Source organism: Physeter macrocephalus, chromosome 12 (assembly GCF_002837175.3).
Source record: "Physeter macrocephalus isolate SW-GA chromosome 12, ASM283717v5, whole genome shotgun sequence".
Lineage (NCBI taxonomy): Eukaryota > Metazoa > Chordata > Mammalia > Artiodactyla > Physeteridae > Physeter > Physeter macrocephalus.
Genome location: NC_041225.1, coordinates 85,780,308 through 85,798,718, shown reverse-complemented (window position 1 = coordinate 85,798,718; position 18,411 = coordinate 85,780,308). Strand labels below are relative to the sequence as shown.

The window sequence follows — 18,411 nt, the reverse complement described above, 5'->3', positions numbered from 1 at the left end:
AGGACATAATAAAGATCAGGGAGTAAATAAATAAAACAGAGATTAAAAAAAATCAACAAAAACAAGAGCTGGTTCTCTGAAAGGGTAAACAAAATTGACAAACCTCTGGCCAGGCTCACCAAAAAGAAAAGGGCAAGAACCCAAATAAACAAAAAAAGAAATGAAAAAGGAGAAATCTCAACTGATACCGCATAAATACAAAAAACCATAAGAGAATACTATGAACAATTATATGCCAACACATTTGACAACCTAAGAAGAAATGGACAACTTTCTAGAAACATACAGCCCACCAAAACTGAATCAAGAAGAAACAGATAATTTGAACAGACCCATCACTATAACTGAAATAGAATCTGTAACAAAAAAACTGCCTACAAACAAAAGTCCAGGACAAGATGGCTTCACAGGTGAATTCTACCAAACATGTAAGGAACTTATACCAATTCTTCTCAAACTCTTCCAAAAGACTGAAGAGGAGGGAACACTCCCAAAGACATTTTAAGAAGCCACCATCACCCTGATACCAAAACCAGACACAGACACCACCAAAAAAGAAAATTACAGGCCAATATCTTTGATAAATATAGATGTAAAAATTCTCAACAAAATATTAGGAAACCAAATCCAACAACACATAAAAAAGATCATACACAACAACCAAGTGGGATTCATCCCAGGTTCACAAGGATGGTTCAACATATGCAAATCAATCAATGTAATACACCACATTAACAAAAGAAAAGTCAAAAACCACATGATCATCTCAATAGATGCAGAAAAAGCATTTGACAAAATTCAACATCCATTCATGATAAAAACTCGTACCAAAGTGGGAACAGAGGGAACATATTTCAACATAATAAAAGCCATTTATGACAAACCCACAGCCAATATAATGCTCAGCAGTGAAAAGCTGAAAGCCTTCCTGATAAATCTGGAACAAGACAAGGATGCCCACTCTCACTCTCTCTTCAACATCGTATTGGAAGTCCTAGCCACAGCAATCGGACTAGAAAAAGAAATAAAACATATCTGAATTGGAAGGGAAAAGGTAAAATTGTCACTACATGCAGATGACATGATACCACATATAGAAAACCCTAAGGACTCTACACAAAAACTACTAGATCTAATAAGTGAATTCAGCAAAGTAGCAAGATACAAGATTAACATTCAGAAATCGGTTGCATTCCTTTACACTAACAATGAAATATCAGAAAAGGAATGAAAAAAACAATACCTTTTTAAAATCGAACACAAAAAATAAAATACCTAGGAATAAACCTGACCAAGGAGGTGAAACACTGATATACTGAGAACCATAAAACATTAATAAAAGAAATAAAAGAGAATTCAAAGAAATGGAAAGATATACCATGCTCTTGGAAGAATTAATACTGTTAAAATGGCAATACTACCCAAAGCAATCTACAGATTTAATGCAATCCCTATCAAACTACCCATAGCATTTTTCATAGAACTAGAACAAATAATCAAAAAATTTATATGGAACCATAGAAGAGCCAGAATTGCCAGAGCAATCCTGAGGAAAAAAAAGAAAGCAGGAGGCATAACTCTCCCAGACTCAGACAATACTACAGTAACCAAAACAGTGTGGTACTGGTACAAAAGCAGGCATATGGATCAATGAACAGAATAGAGAGCCCAGAAATAAACCCACACACCTACAGTCAATTAATCTTCAACAAGGGAGGCAAGAATATACAATGGGAAAAAGACAGTCTCTTCAGCAAGTGGTGTTGGGGAAGTTAGACAGCTGCATATAAATCCATGAAGTTAGAATACACCCTCACACGGTGGACAAAAATAAACTCAAATGGCTTAAAGACTTAAACATAAGACGTGACACCATAAAACTCCTAGAAGAGAGCACAAGCAAAACATTCTCTAATATAAATCATACCAATGTTTTCTTAGGTTAGTCTCCAAAGGCAACAGAATAAAAACAAAAATAAACAAATGGGACCTAATCAAACTTACAAGCTTTTCCACAGCAAAGGAAACCAGAAACAAAATGAAAAGACAACCTACAGAATACGAGAAAATATTTGCAAATGATTCGATCGACAAGGGCTTCACTTCCAAAATATACAAACAGCTCATACATCTGAACAACAAAAAAACTAAATGAAAAATGGGCAGAAGACCTAGATAGACATTTCTCCAAAGATGACATACAAATGGCCAACAGGCACTTGAAAAGATACTTAACACTGCTAATTATTAGAGAAATGCAAATCAAAACTACAATGAGGTACCACCTCACACCAGTCAGAATGGCCATCATTAAAAAGTCTACAAATAGGGCTTCCCTGGTGGCGCAGTGGTTGAGACACGGGTTCGTGCCCCGCTCCGGGAAGATCCCACATGCCGCGGAGCGGCTGGGCCCTTGAGCCATGGCCGCTGAGGCTGCGCATCCGGAGCTTGCTCCGCAACAGGAGAGGCCACAACAGTGAGAGGAAAAAAAAAAGTCTACAAATGACAAATGCTGGAGAGGGTGTGGAGAAAAGGGAACCTTCCTATACTGTTGGTGGGAATGTAATTTGGTGCAGCCACTGTGGAAAACAGTATGGAGGTTCCTCAGAAAACTAAAAATAGAATTACCATATGATCCAGCAATCCCACTCCTGGGCATATATCCAGATAAAACTGTAATTCAAAAAGATACATGCACCACTTCGTTCATAGCTAACCGCTGAACAACCCATTGTCAAAAAAACGCTGGAACCTACCAAAAAAGACACCCAACATCCAGAGACAGAGAAGAAGCCACAACGAGGGGGCAGGAGGGGTACAACTGCGATAAAATCAAATCCCATACCCACTGGGTGGGAGACCCACAAACTGGAATCTGAGCCCCATGTCAGGCTTCCCAGCCTGGGGGCCCAGCAACAGGAGGAGTCGTCCTCAGAGAAACTGGCTTTGAAGGCCAGCAGGATTTGATCACAAGAATTCCACAGGGCTGGGGGAAGGAGAAACTTCACTCTTGGAGGGTGCACACAAAGTCATGTGTACAGCAGGACCCAGGGGAAAAAAGCAGTGACTCTAAAAGACTGGGCCAGACCTACCTGCCTAGTGTTAGAGGATCTCCTGCGGAGGCAGGGGGCAGCTATGGCTCATTGCAGGGACAAAGACTCTGGCAGCAGCAATTCTGGGAAGTACACACTGGCATGAGCCCTCCCAGAGGCCGCCATTAGCTCCACCAAACATCCTGTAGGCTCCAGTGCTGGGTCGCCTCAGGCCAAACAACCAACAGTTCGAGAACACAGCCCCACCCATCAGCAGACAAGTCTCCCTGAGCACGGCCCTGCCCAACAGAGACAAGACCCAGCTCTACCCACCACTAGGCAGGAACCAGCCCCTCCCATCAGAAAGCCTGCACAAACCTCTTAGATAGCCTCATCCACCAGAGGACAGCAGAAGCAAGAACTACAATCCTGCAGTCTGCAGAACGGAAACCGCAATCAGAGAAAGTTAGAAAAAATGAGACGGAAGAGGAATATGTCCCAGATGAAGGAACAAGATGAAACCCCAGAAGAACAACTAGATGAAGTGGAGATAGCCAACCTACTAGAAAAAGAATTCAGAATAATGATAGTAAAGATGATCCAGGATCTTGGAAAAAAGAATGGAGGCAAGGATCAAGAAGATGCAAGAAATGGTTAACAAAGACCTAGAAGAATTAAAGAACAAACAACCAGAGATGAACAACACAATAACTGAAATTAAAAATACACTAGAAGGAATCAGTGGCAGAAGAACGCATAAATGACCTGAAAGAAAGAATGGTGGAAATCGCTGCCGCAGAACAGAATAAAGAATAAAAAGAAATGAAGATAGTCTAAAAGACCTCTGGGACAACATTAAATGCACCAACATTCACATTATAGGGGTCCCAGTAGGAGAAGAGAGAGAGAGAAAGGACCTGAGAAAATGTTTCAAGAGATAATAGCTGAAAAATTCCCTAACATGGGAAAGGAAACAGTCACCCAAGTCCAGGATGCGCAGATAGTCCCAGGCAGGATAAACCCAAGGAGGAAAGCTGAGACAAATAGTAATCAAATGGAGAAAAATTAAAGACAAAGAAAAAATATTAAAACAACAAGGGAACACCCATAAGATTATCAGATGATTTCTCTGCAGAAACTCTGCAGGCCAGAAAGGAGTGGCATCATATATTTAAAGTGATGAATGGGAAGAACCTATAACCAAGAACACTCCACCCAGCAAGGCTCTCATTCAGATTTGATGGAGAAATCAAAAGCTTAATAAACAAAAGCTAAGAGAATTCGGCACCACCAGATCAGCTTTGCAACAAATGCTAAAGGAACTTCTCAAACGGGAAAGAGACCAGCAACTTAAAACAACCTTGTACATATATAGACTGCTATATTAAAACCTCATGGGAACAGCAAACCCAAAAACAATAGATACACACACAAAAAAGAAAAAAACAACCCAAATCAAAACTAAAGATGATCATCAAAACCAGATACCATTTTTTACATACTGGATTTTAAAACTGCAAATATTAAGATGTCATTGATAACAGAGAAACACCAGTACTCACATAAATTATTAGACTATAAATTATTAGTTATTTAACAGGCAATCTAATATTATTACTGTATACCCTATAACCCAGCAATTCCACTGTAGATATCACCTTAAAAAACACTATCATAAATGCATTAAGAAAGGCCTGTGAAAGCCATATACAAGGAAGTTAACTGAAGTCCTATTTAAGGCAATTTACAGTAAACTAGAAATAACCTAAATAGCAATCCATAAGGAACTGGTAAAACAACTGTGGAATATTCATAGGAAGTAACAGCACATATAACCTTAAAAGAATAACTAAAATCTATAAAGTACTAACATGGTTTGATCTCCAAATCAAATTAGTGATTGAAAAATGTGTGCTCCAACGCAGGCATTCTTCAGTAAATAATAAAATAAAATAAAAAGAACACATATACACAAAGCAAAACTTACTGGATATTTTTAAGTACTTCTATAGACATTATCTATGGATATATAAACTAAAGCAAAGAAAATGATCTACAAAGACTAAATTCATAAACGTTGATACTTCTAAGGAAGCAAAAGGCCCAGAAGAATATATACACTATGATTCTGTTTATAGAAACTTCAAAATAGGCAAAACTCAAGTACGGTATTAGAAATCAAGGTGGGGTTACACACTCCCTTCTGCCCCAAAGTAAGTATTCCAAAGAAGTACACAAGGGGCTCCCAGGATGTTGTCAGTGTTGTAGTTTGTGACTTAGGTACAGGTTTCACAGACTTTTGCTAATTCTGTTAAATATTTTCCCCTAGTCTATTGCTTATCATTCAATACTGTTTACAGTGTGATATATATACGTATGTATAAAGAAGTTGCTAAATTCAATGTATTTGAATTTATACCTAATCTGTGGAGTGAACATTTTTGTTTTATGCCTTTTTCTGTATGTGCCATACTTAAACAAAAAATAAATCAACAATGAATCACATAAGAACTAAATTCAGTTTACCTGTGACTTTTTCTTTCCCGGAACACATACTTTCACACTTTTCCCATTTATCAGAAGTGGTGTGGTTTCAATGTACTTCATGACTGCAGTAATTGCCTCTTTAAACTCCATTTCCAAGTAAGCCTAAAATGAAATGTATTCCACTTTTAGTCAAAAAAATCTACCTTAAATTTCTCTATGACCTAATATAATACTTCTTTGTGGAATATAAAACTGAAATTACCTCAAGTCCTGGTTGCTTTCACCTCTTTGTTTTGCTAAAGTGTAATTTGATGTTTAGGCTGTTTTCACACATGAAATGGACATTTAACCTTATAGAATTTCTATACCATTACCAAGGTAAGAAGGAAACATGGGTCCATGGCAGGATCATGGAACAACAAGAAATGGGAAGGCAGGGCTCACTGAACAATCGAAGAGAAGGCAGGATCTGGTCTAGCTGCTGTAAGTCTGACCTTTTTAAGGGTTCTTGCAACAAAGAAAACAATACCAACTATGCTCCTTTGTCTTACCTCACAATTTTTTACCTTCTGCTTAACCTAGGGTTTGTAGTTCTGGTGAACTCTATTATGTGAGTTATAGGAATACAACTCATATGTAAAAATATACTGTACAGATAAAATCATTTTTTTAATATGACCTTACTGGTATGCTAAAGCAATGAACGGCAAACTACGGCCTGCCACCTGTTTTTGTAAATAGTTTTTTTGAACACAGCCATGTTCATTCATTTATATATTATCTATGACAGTGTTTGTACAGCAAGAGTTGTATAGCAGAGGTGAATAGCTGAAATCCTATAACATGAAAGGCCTAAAATATTATCTGGCCCTTCAAGGAAAAAGTGTGCTCTTCTAAAAAAACAGTGTGCTGTTTGAAACGATATAAAGCAGTACTTAGGGACATTGTTCATTCAAATCCAAACATTTACATAACTCAATTAACAATTGTGTATGCAGGAAAAGCAGCTAAAAGATCCAACAACAGTCTTTATAAAATAATGACTTTGTATGAATTTTAGAACAGACTAAATGACTCACTTCCTTTCTATATGGAACAATCAGGACATCATTAACTTTTCCAAATGGTTGAAATATTTTTCTAATATCTTCTTCAGTACAGCCATCCTCTGGTAATTCAGATATAAGAAGAACGGGACCATAATGTGAAGACTGATCTTTCCGAAGCTTTTATGGGGATGAAAGAAAATTAAACCAAATTAAGTGACAAAGTACAGTAATAATAATTCCCAATATAATTTCTTCTACCATTAATCTGAGTCCTTTAGGCAGTCTTTTCAACATATTTTAGCATATGTGAAAAAATTTTAAAGGCCAAAGAAAAGTAGTAAGAAATATGTTTTACATTTTACCACTCAAACCCAACAGTGGTCAGAGTTTATGGGTAACCAATCACAGATGCTCTTTTCTGTTTAGAAGCAGTCTGTAACAAACAAGACCTATGAAATTAAACGGTCCAAAACTATTAAACAGTATTTTTCTATATGAATCTGCATGGCACATCACTAGTGAAGTTGAAATTATAGCTTTATTTATCCAGATAGGCATAATATTTTTAAAGATTTATACTACATACAATTTGAATATACTTTATCAAATTTGCCACCTATGTTAAAAATTGACCCAAAAAAAAAAAAAAAAAACTTTTTAAAAGTTCCACTGCCACCATCTAGAAGTCTAGAAACAAAATGAAAGAACGTTACAGAACAATTAAGCCTCTTCGAGATTAATTCCCTGTACTCAACATTTCTTCCTAATTCATGCTCTTCAAAATCCTGTAATTGCAGGTTGATTATTTTAAGTTTATCCTTCTAAATATAAGCTCTCTGGGGCAGGGAACTGTAGTTGTTGAAAGTTAAGACAATGTTAAGAGCAATGTATATCTAAATACTTGAAGACCTGTTACTCTTACAATATAATAAACATTTGAAAATCTGGCCTATCAGGAGTTACTCTGATAGTCTCAGGATGCTTTATATATTATCTGCTATAATAGTAATTTCATTAACATATACAATAAAGCAATACCATCAAAATACACCAATAAGTTAGTACCCAGAAAAGAGACTAGTATTCTACACTGGACAATGAAGTATTTAACTTATGAACTGTACTGCAAGAAGTATAAAACAGATTAAAAATGACCAATTCTCAGCAGAGACTAATAACTTACTAACAAAGATTATAAAACCTCATTAATGCTGCTGATTACACCCATTTCCCCAATCAGGGAGCAAAACTTATCACAAGGATCTGTTTGTGTGGTTAGCCAAAAACACCAAACCGTCAAAATGTTCTCACTTTTGATATATCAAATGCCAAACCTCTAGGATTTGTAATCTACAGGACTTTAATTATTGGACTTTTATTATATTCAGAAGAGAAACCAATAAATATTCCATATCAACATAACAAGTCACGATTTCAAACTTTTGGAAATATGAAAATTAAAAATTCTGAAAGCTTTGTTTTCTCTTTGTCATATTAACAAATGTATGCACACACTTCCTCTAACAAAGAACTACTGACCTTACGTTGTAGAGAAACAGCTTTATCAGACACCTGTTTACTTTCTGGTGAGGTGTCATCTTCAAGATTCTTTGATTTGTAACGAGTACAATGTCCTATATTTGAATCACTCTTTGTAGAGCTCGCAGATTTAACTGATGGCCTTGCTCCACTGCCAGTTTTAAGTTTTTGCGCTGGTGAGTGTCCTTTATCAACTGCTTCAAGATGTTTCTGTTTACTGAATTCTGACCCATGCCCAGACCGTTGTACTACATCTTCTAATGCTTTTTTTCTGTCTAGTAAAAAGGACATAAATACTACTTCAACTGAAAAGAACTTAAGGTAGGAAACATCTCATCACATTATAAAAAAAAAAGAATCATCTCTCAACTGTCCAAATACTTATCACATTGAGCTATTGTTAGGCCAAACAGGTGGCAAACACACACAAAATTATTATTCTTTAATTCTTCACTCAAAAGTGAAGATGTAAAAACATGAAGATTCCTTATTCAGTGAGCTTCTCCTATACCAGTGGTACGCAAACTTTTGGTTTCAGTATCCCTTTACACTATTAAAAATTGAGGACTCCAAAGAGCTTTTGTTTGTGTTCAGTTTATCAATCTTTACCATATAAGAAACTAAAGTAGAATTTTAAAAATATTAACTTAAAATTATTAACTTAATTTAAAATATTAATAATAATAAACTCCTATGTTAATATAAATAATATATTTTTATAAAAAACTTTAATTTCAAAACAAAAATTAGTTAGATGAGTAGCACCACTGTATATTTTCCAAACACTTTAATGTTGGGCTTAAAAAATGTCTGAATTCTCGTATCTGCTTCTGCATCCAATCTGCTGGATACATTATTTCAGCTGAAATATTTAAAGAAAAATCCAGCTTCACAAAGACATGTAGTTGGAAAAGGAAAGACCTCACAGACCTCAGCAAAGATCTCAGAAAAAAATTATATAAGAGCTATTTCCAGAAAGGTCACTAAACCAATACATAGACACAGGTTGAAAATTTGAATAATTTTTTAAATGTTTTAAATTAATTCACCGAAGACAAGTCTATAATCAATTACTAAAGCAAACTAAGATGTTTGTATATCCTTGGTTTTTAAGTTTGATGTTGGGTGGAAAGATACAGTCTCCCACACTTCTTCTGATACATAATAAAGGGAAGAAGAATGAAATAGGTTGGGATGTGGGCTGGATTTCATATAGAAATTCTAAAATTTAATAAAGTAGAACATTCCATTTCTTAAAAACCTTGAAAGTTTTAAAAAGAGCTGAGCCAAATACCTCAAAATGTCAACATTAAAAAAAATCTTGACAGTAGTATATAAGTCACCATTTCAAGCTTAATAGAAATAAAAAATTCAAACAAACAAAAAAAACTTAAAAAATTTAGTCAAAGTAAGTACTTATTATTCATAACCATAAGTGTACCTGATGATCTCACTGATCTCCTTGATGTCCTTTCGGGGCTAACTGATCGATAGCATTTTGGACTAGCTCTAAATGGATTTCTCATTCGATAAGGTGAACGGGATCTGGATCTGTATCTAGGAACGAAACGATGGCAAATTCTTGGACTTCGACTTCTTGGTCTGTACATATAACGTATTGGGCTTCGGGATCGACGGAATCTGTGACTTGAGCTTGATCTCCTAGAACGTCTAGGACTGGGAGAATGAGATCGTCTTCTTGGAGTTTCATTTTCTTTTCTATTGCCTTCATTTCTACAAAATGCAGGAAAAAACCCACAAGATTCAGCAATTTAACATAAATTTAAATCTATATTAAATGACAGATTTATCTTCTGAAAAACAGACTATTAACAATGCCAAATTCTGATACCATGTATTTACGTAAAGCAAAAACCTGTTTGACATGATGCAATTCAGCCTTGTAGATGAGTAAGAAACAATCAGAGCAGATGATCACCTCTCTCATTGCTTAGATTCCTCTGTTTTGTTAATTTACAAAAGAATGTTATCATCAATTTCTTGCATTTTTCCTATACCACTATTATATCCAATTATGTTTTGAAAGTATTATATTACATGAAGAATTTAGGAAATGACTTACATAAACAAATGTTTTTCAACAATTTTTCCTGAAACATTATGCCATCCACAAATATTTGACTGTTGTACTTGTGTACCTACACACTGAACCGGGAACCCCATTCCCAGGCCTTCAAATCTAAGATCCCACAAACATAAAATAATAATAAAAGTACAAAGTATTTTCAGAACAGACTTAAAAAAAAAAAAAAAAAAAAGAAGTTCACAGATGGGAGCTATCATACTTAAACTGGGGTAATTAAAGAAAGATTCATTGAGATGGTTGCATTTGCCTATTGTTTAAAAGTAAAAATGGTCAAAACAGGACTCTATTCAAAATAGTACCTTTAAAAAAAAAAGTACTTGTTTACTTTTAAAAGAAAATCAAATTTCAATAATACCACTATTAAAAAAAATAACTACCTTCTTGATGGGAGGATCTCAGGATTCCAATCGGGATACCTATTTTGAGAATAAACAATATTAATGAACAGTTAAAATAAGATTATAAGGCTCAATCTTTCCCTGCAATATATCAAGAGGACTGTTCAAAACCAAAGTTAAGGGAATTCCCTGGCGGACCAGTGGTTAGGACTCCGTGCTTCACTGCTAAGGGCACGGGTTCAGTCCCTCGCTGGGGAACTAAGATCCCACAAGCCATGTGGTGCAGCAAATAAATAAATAAAAATTTAAAAAATTTTAAAAACAAAAATTTTTTTAAAAATTTTAAAAAATTTAAAAAATATTTTAAAAAAGATTAAAAAAAGATAAAAAACCAAAGTTAACACAGTGATTTATTAGTATATTAAAATATGAATATTTTCTTCAAAGTAAAATATTTTGAGTGTCTAATTCAATAAATAAGGTATTAGGCAATTTAGGGAAAAGAAACACATTCCCTATACTTCAAAGGCCTTGACGTTTATTTAGGTAAAACAAGCAGTACACATAAAAGTGTTGAGAGGTATAGAAGAGGTATAAAACACAAGCTTAGGTAGGGGTTAAAGACAGTTCACCCACTTTGCAGAACTCCAGGGGACACCACTCTAAAGAATAAGACATGAATAGTGCCCCTTACACTGTACCAAGTGCTCCTCAAGAGAGGATCTAGTGGGAGGATTCAGGGAAGAATTCAAAGAAAAAGCTTGCTTTTCAGGGGAACTAAGATCCCACAAGCCATGTGGCGAAAGGTCTGTTAATAGGCATGGATCAGGTTAGGTTTCATACAGTGGTGATACATAAAAGAAGCACTGGAGGCAAAACATGTGTTCTATTCCAGGAACCGGTATGGCTGCAGCATGGAAGTGATGAAAAGCAATTATGGGGGGAAAACCTGGAAAGGCAGCTCAGAGACAAACTATGAAGGTCCTTGAAATCAGGTTAAGGAGGCTGCACATAAGTAAAAGGCAACGGGGAACAATAAACATTTCTGAAATGAAGGGAACATAGGAATGTTTTCAGATCAACTGGAAATAAATATCTGGATTAGAGAAAAAGATGAGGGCTGGGATATTTAGAAATCAGGCATCAGCTATACTACTAAGAATGAGTGAGATAAACAGAGAATAGAGTTTGTGGGGAAAAAGGAGGGCTGAGGACAGAATCTTATGCACACTAACACTTAAAAGTAAAGCAGACAAAGATACAATGCAAGAAATTAAGAGATTAAGGGTTAATTACAGAAAGAAAAAGTAGGAGGAACAGTAACATCATAGGAGGAACAGTACATCATAGAAGCCTAAAAAAAAGACATCTTTATCCATCTTTTTTAGATTTTCTGGACTCTTAAAAGTTAACTGGAAATGGTGATTAAATTAAGTTATTGAATCACTGATGTTCAAAAATACAATTTCAGTAACCAAGAGGAGAGCCAGGTAAGGAAGTGAAGGCAGCAGACTCAGCAAGTCACCTGGCAGGAAAATAAAATGAGTTCAAAACCTTACTAAAAGTAAAGTGGTTTTTATTTGTTGATATTTGTCTCAGACATCGTTAGCAGGTTAACTCAAAAGCAATTCTCAACTCTCTTTTCCCATGCCTGCCTCCACAACAAAGGATTAAAAAAGCTAAATATTTGCTTTCCCAGCCTCCTAAGAAGATAGCCAGTGACAGATTCAAACCAATAAGACAGACATAGGTGCAAAACCACTGGCAGACTTCTGAGAAAGCTTCTGCCCACTTCTTCCTGCTTTAAGAGCAGACATGATGCATCTTATAACTATAATGTGACAAACTATGAAGGCAAAAAAACTTAACTTCAGTCCAATGTATCTATCACCCAGCATCAACAATTGTTAAAACATGAATAATTATGTTTCATCTACTACTATATTTTTAAAAACTTTTGTCACCCTGTACCATCTAAGGAGATACATTTCTGGTCTCATGTTACTGTGTTTAAAAGCAAGACCTTTGGGAGTTCCCTGGTGGTCTTGTGGTTAAGATTTGGCACTTTCACGGCTGGGGCCTGGGTTCAATCCCTGGTCCGGGAACTGAGATCCCACAAGCCATGTGGTGCAGCCAAAAGAAAAAAAAATAACTAAAGCAAGACCTTTGGAATCAAACACAGCTGGGTGTAAGTGTAGGTACTGCCACTTAATGGCCATGTATCTGAAAGCCAGTTACTTACTATGAGTAAGCCTTAACTTTCTCTTATGTACAATGCTGGAAACATAGCTGGTTGTCGACACACAGAAGTTATTAAATTTCCAGAGCTTTCTGGTTCAAGAGTGGGTAACAATGTTTCAGATGTGAAATGATGTTTCAGATCTAGGTTAACTGCTAGAATACATATTCTTGTCTCTGCTGCCTAGAGCAGAAAGATAAAGCATACATACTATTCTGCAAATAGAGTTTGGACTGCCTGTATATTGCCTAACTAGTTTTTGTGGTTTCTTTAAACATCTTTATTGGAGTGTAACTGCTTTACAACAGTGTGTTAGTTTCTGCTTTATAACTAAGTGCATCAGCTATACATATACATATATCCTCATATCTCTTCCCTCTTGCGTCTCCCTCCCTCCTACCCTCCTTATCCCACCCCTCTAGGTGGTCACAAAGCACCGAGCTGATCTCCCTGTGCTATGCGGCTGCTTCCCACTAGCTATCTATTTTACATTTGGTACTAACTAGTTTTTTAAAATGTGTTTCAGAAGCATGATACATAAGCAATATAAACATAGTGGCTAAGAACAAGGACCTAAGTAAACGACATTATCTGTATCCCAATGTGAAGCAATAAGTATACACATCACCTATAAAGTTTTTGTGACAAAAATGTTCAACCTGAATTCAATGAAGAGGAAAAAAACCAGAAAGGTGCAGAATGTGGAATATTCTACAAGACAACTTTTGTGGACATTTCAGAAGTCAACCATTGTGAAAATATCCTCCTCAAAAGGATATTGGAATTGACATACATACACTATTGATACCATATATAAAGCAGATAACTAGTGAGAACCTACTGTATAGCACAGGGAACTCTACTCAATGCTCGGTGGTGACCTAAATGAGAAGGAAATCCAAAAAAGAGGGGATATGTGTATACATACAGCTGATTCACTTTGCTGTACAGTAGAAACTAACACAATATTGTAAAGCAACTATACTCCAATTAAAAAAATTAATGCTAAAAAAAAGTGTAGGGGTGGGGTAGGCAAAGATAGTTATAAAAGCATTTTGGAAACAAATGGGAAAATTTGAACTTGGTCTATGTATTGGAAGGCATTATGAAATCATTGTTAATCACTGTGTTATACTGTGGTTATAACTGATAACCACTGTAGAAAAATTTCCTTATTCTTAAGAGACAGATGTTGAATTAAGGAGTAAAGGGTCATTATGTCTGTAATTTACTTTCAAGTAGTTTTCAAAAACTATAATATTAAAAATGTGCATATAAAGATATAATAGATATGTCGAGTGTTAATAATTGGTTAATAGAGACAAAGACTATATGAATGTTTATTATCCCTTCAAATTTTTGCGGTTTAGAAACTTTCCAAAATAAAATGTTGAGAGGAAAAAAAGGAGCAAAGATCCATGAGTTAGATTAGTTGTGCCAATTATTTGCTGTGTTACAGTAGGGAAGTTGCCTCTCAGTTTCCCCACTGGTAAAATCACAAATAATCATTATACATATATCTCATAGGGTTGCTTTGAAGATTAAAGACACTGTGTAAAGCACTTAGAAGAATGCCCAGCACACAATAAGCATACAGCTCTTATTATTTATTATTTTTAATACTAAAACTTTAATGCACTGTATCTTTCCTCAAGTTAACCAACTACTCTTATGTCATAATCCAGAAAGATCCAAGACAAAGAGAGAGAAGAGATAATCAGCCTTAGGAAAAGGAATAAGAACCTAAATATACATCAGCAGAGGAATGACTGAACAGATTAAGGTTTAGAAGCACAACTCAGCTTAAAAAAAAAAAAAAAAAAAAAGAATGAAGTAGCATATATTTTGCCATGGAAAGATCCAAAGCACCTAATCAAATCTAACATATTTGTTAAATTGTTTTTGCAATAGAGAGAAAGCCATAAAGAAACTATTCAAGAGCACATAACCTGAAAAAGATAAAAATGTAAAACAAGCAATGAAGTAGCAGGCATGGAAAGCACATGCTTTAAAATCAGCGTCCCGGAGACTTCCCTGCTAGCGCAGCAGTTAAGAATCCGCCTGCTAATGCAGGAGACACGGATTCAAGTCACGGGCCAGGAAGATCCCACATGCCGTGGAGCAACTAAGCCCGTGTGCCACAACTACTGAGCCTGTGCTCTAGAGCCCATGGGCTACAACTACTGAAGCCCACATGCGTAGAGCCCATGCTCACAGCAAAAGAAGCCAGCACAATGAGAAACCCATGCACCGCCATGAATAGCAGCCCCCGCTCGCCACAACTAGAGAAAGCCCACACGCAACAAAGACCCAACGCAGCCAAAAAAAAAAAAAAAAAAAAAAAAAAAAAAACCAAAACAAAAAAAAAGCAACAGGGTCCTGTGTGCATTAAAAAAAAAAGGCTTATCGACACAAAAGTCTTTAAATAGGCATAAATGCCATTTGATGTAGTAAATTAATGGCAGTGCATGTAGCTAGAATCCTCTTACTAGCATTAATGCCTACCTACAGCAACTAACTAACTCCCACCTAAATCCCTCACCTTCATAAAAATGAGACATCCCCATTGGGTATCTGTGGGAAAATTTGTGGCTTAGGAGAGATTTTCCACTTACAGTGGCAGTAAGGCCTATCCAATTCAAGTAACAAATTATCTCCGCATGATAACCAGTGTTTGTGTGCACACATCTATACAGGTAAGCAACTCTATTATTAGTCTATACAATTAAAGTAGGGCTTATATCACACTCAACACATGACACCAACCGAGGTACAGTACCCTATTCCTGCAACCATTATAACTGGTTTAGAGATGGACAACTAACCCACAGTGAACCAAAAGAGCCAAACCAAGGACTTCTGCAGACTTTATGAGGAAACAAGTGTTTTTATTTATTTTTTAACTCCTGGAATTGCTAGCTATACATATCACTTAAGTCTGGAACTAAGGGCGTCACTTTGCTTTGTGGAGAAAACTGTGCCTTTCTCACGAGGCTAAAGCAGAAGAGAACAGCCAAGAAACGAAAACATTTCTGACACTCTGATTTTTGTTTGAGCATCTAATTCAGCTGTTCCTGAAACTAGAAACACTCCTTAAGCTTCCCAGTTAAATGAGCTAATAAATTTCCTTACTTTAAAAAACTAGTCTGAGGTTTATCACATATGACTAGAAGAGTCCTGAATAATCTCAAAAAATTTTGTTGATATTTTCATAAAGAACAACAACAAAAAACCAAAACAGCTGCCACAAATCCATTTGCTCAAGAACATGTTATCATCATCAGTATAGTGACCAGGAATTTGACACACAACTATATCAGCATATTTAATGATGTTAAAAGGAGCACAATTTAATTTTATGTAACTCCAGGTCATATTAGAGAATACTGTTAATATCACACTTTTCACCTTCATAGGTGCCCTGTCTTAAAGGAGGAAAAGGTCAAAGAATTGAAGAAACAATGTTGAGGAAGCACCATATCTAGCTAGTTCATCTCCTACTTAAGGTTTTTTCTGAATATAGGTTCTAAACCAGGAGAGGTTTAGACCTGAAATTAAAGACTAGTGTTTGGTTTGGGTGGTTTTTAGTTTATCTTTTGGGAAAGGGGTGGGGATGAGGGGGAAGAAGTATAGGAGAAGGGTAGACTATGTGCTCTGAAAAAGATAAACCATCCCAAGGGAAGGCAAGCCAGCAGGAATGAACCAATGATACTAAAGTTACCTACTGGGATTAAATTAGGAAGGAGTCAGAAGAAATGATCATATTTAATTCTCTCCTTTGGGAAAATGATTAAATATATTTTTATATTAATATTTCAAATAGACAATAGCTTTCTAAAAAAATATTTTCCTCCAAAGTACCACACTAAAGGTATTAAGCAGTCATACCTGAAACATTATTTATTTTGTAAATTTGCTACTTATAAAAAAGGAAAAAATTGTTCTTACTGTTGACGTAACTGTCGGCAGCTCTCAATATGAGTAGATGTATTTTGATGCTGAATCCAGTCCTATTGTAAAAGGAGAAAAGTGCACAAATTAGAACATTCCTTATTTGACTAATGAAATTAGGCTTTTTAAAAATGACACAGCATACTTTGTTTTATCAAAAATTAACCAAATCTAGTTATAAATACCATTTGGCTACAATCAAATTTTCACAAACAAAAATAAAAGGCCTCCAAACAAAAGCACTTAATACCAACTCATTAATGCCATTTTAAAACATTTTAGTATAGAAAACATTTTTAAAATCATACCCATGGATACTCGTTTTGAAGTCAAATATACATGTAAACTTGGAGAAAATAAAAGCATGGATCAGAAATAACTCATCTCAAATATAAAACACTACTACAGAGAACACCAAAAACTCTATAAATAGAATGGTATCATTCTATAAAATATAGTCTAAAATATAGTCTCTAAAATACAGTCTCAAGGCCTTACAACTCTAAAATTCAAGCTAACAACATTAACAACAAAAAATCCTACCTCTTAGGCCAATACTATTCCAAACAAGGTACTCACTATGTATTGGCAAAGGATAAGATTAGTAAAAATATGAAAAAATGCTGCTGATCAAATCTAATTTATTTTCAGGATATAATGGTAAGTAACATCATTTCAAAGACATAATATCCCTTACATATAGAGCTTTACAATGAACAAAATGCTTTCTTATACATAACTTCATGTGTCACAAAGCTGCCCTAAAATTACATTCTGTATCCACAAAAAGCTCCTGGAAGATACATCTGATTTTTTTTTTTAAAGGCAATACAGTTTTCAGATACAGTCCCCCAAATGAAACAGTTAGTTAAAAGCAATGTGTAGATTACTCAATGTTTTATTGTTTCTCCAACATTTGGAAAGGCAGAAAGCTTACTGAACAGTTCCATATTTTAACGCTTTCCTTGAGGAAAATGTTATTCATTTCCATTTCAAAAACATTTTAGTTTGTCATTGCCAAAGACGAACTAGAAATATCCAGAGTTAAAAACAACAGTTGACACTGATTTTGGAATCTGCCTTGTTGAGAACTATCTGAAAATAAGTGCATGCTATTTGCAATGCTCAGCAGCAGGTTATGACAAACCCTAAATTATTTCATTAAGCCATGAAACTCATTGTGGATTGCAAAAAAGAAATGTCTGCATATCCTGCTCAGTGATACAAATATTTAGAAAGCTAGAAGAGATCGGCAGTTAAGAGTCTTTAGTACTGTTAAACCCATGTCTTTGACATTAACTGGATATTGTTTACATCAGACACACTGGCAGGTATCAAGTTGGGCATGATTTATTAGGACCATAAAGTGTTTTATTTGAATAAGTTGCCGATACTTAAAAATCCAGAGATTTCCAGCTTTTCTTGAAAAAATATGAAGATGTAATTAATACGAGACATGTATTTGATATAGCAACCATCAGGTGATGCTGACAGCTAACTTACTTAAGGCATACTCTCTCCAGTTCTACACACACACACACACACACACACACACACACACACACACACACCCTTTTAACAGGCCCGCTTTACTCACTGACGTCACTCGCTTTTAAGCTCGGTACATATATGTACACCACCCCAATTTCTAGACTCTCCAGTAAGACAA

General features: G+C 35.5%; 1 protein-coding gene across 8 annotated transcripts in view; it reads right to left on the bottom strand.

Annotated features, from left to right (window-relative positions):
• The window catches only part of ZNF638 (zinc finger protein 638), a 153,203-nt gene that overhangs the window by 53,799 nt on the left and 80,993 nt on the right, over nt 1-18,411 (bottom strand). For 7 of the 8 annotated variants that reach the window (XR_008618916.1, XM_055089240.1, XM_028497208.2 and 4 more), the window contains exons 3-8: nt 16,740-16,801; nt 10,592-10,630; nt 9,549-9,841; nt 8,108-8,382; nt 6,599-6,745; nt 5,559-5,681 (exon numbers count right to left, since the gene is read on the bottom strand). Coding sequence is in view for 7 of the 8 variants with exons in the window: in XM_055089240.1 (XP_054945215.1) it covers nt 5,559-5,681; nt 6,599-6,745; nt 8,108-8,382; nt 9,549-9,841; nt 10,592-10,630; nt 16,740-16,801 (939 nt within the window). In the remaining variant the exon portion in view is untranslated. The remainder of the gene's footprint in view (nt 1-5,558; nt 5,682-6,598; nt 6,746-8,107; nt 8,383-9,548; nt 9,842-10,591; nt 10,631-16,739; nt 16,802-18,411) is intronic. The other variant, XM_028497205.2, reaches the window with a different exon arrangement.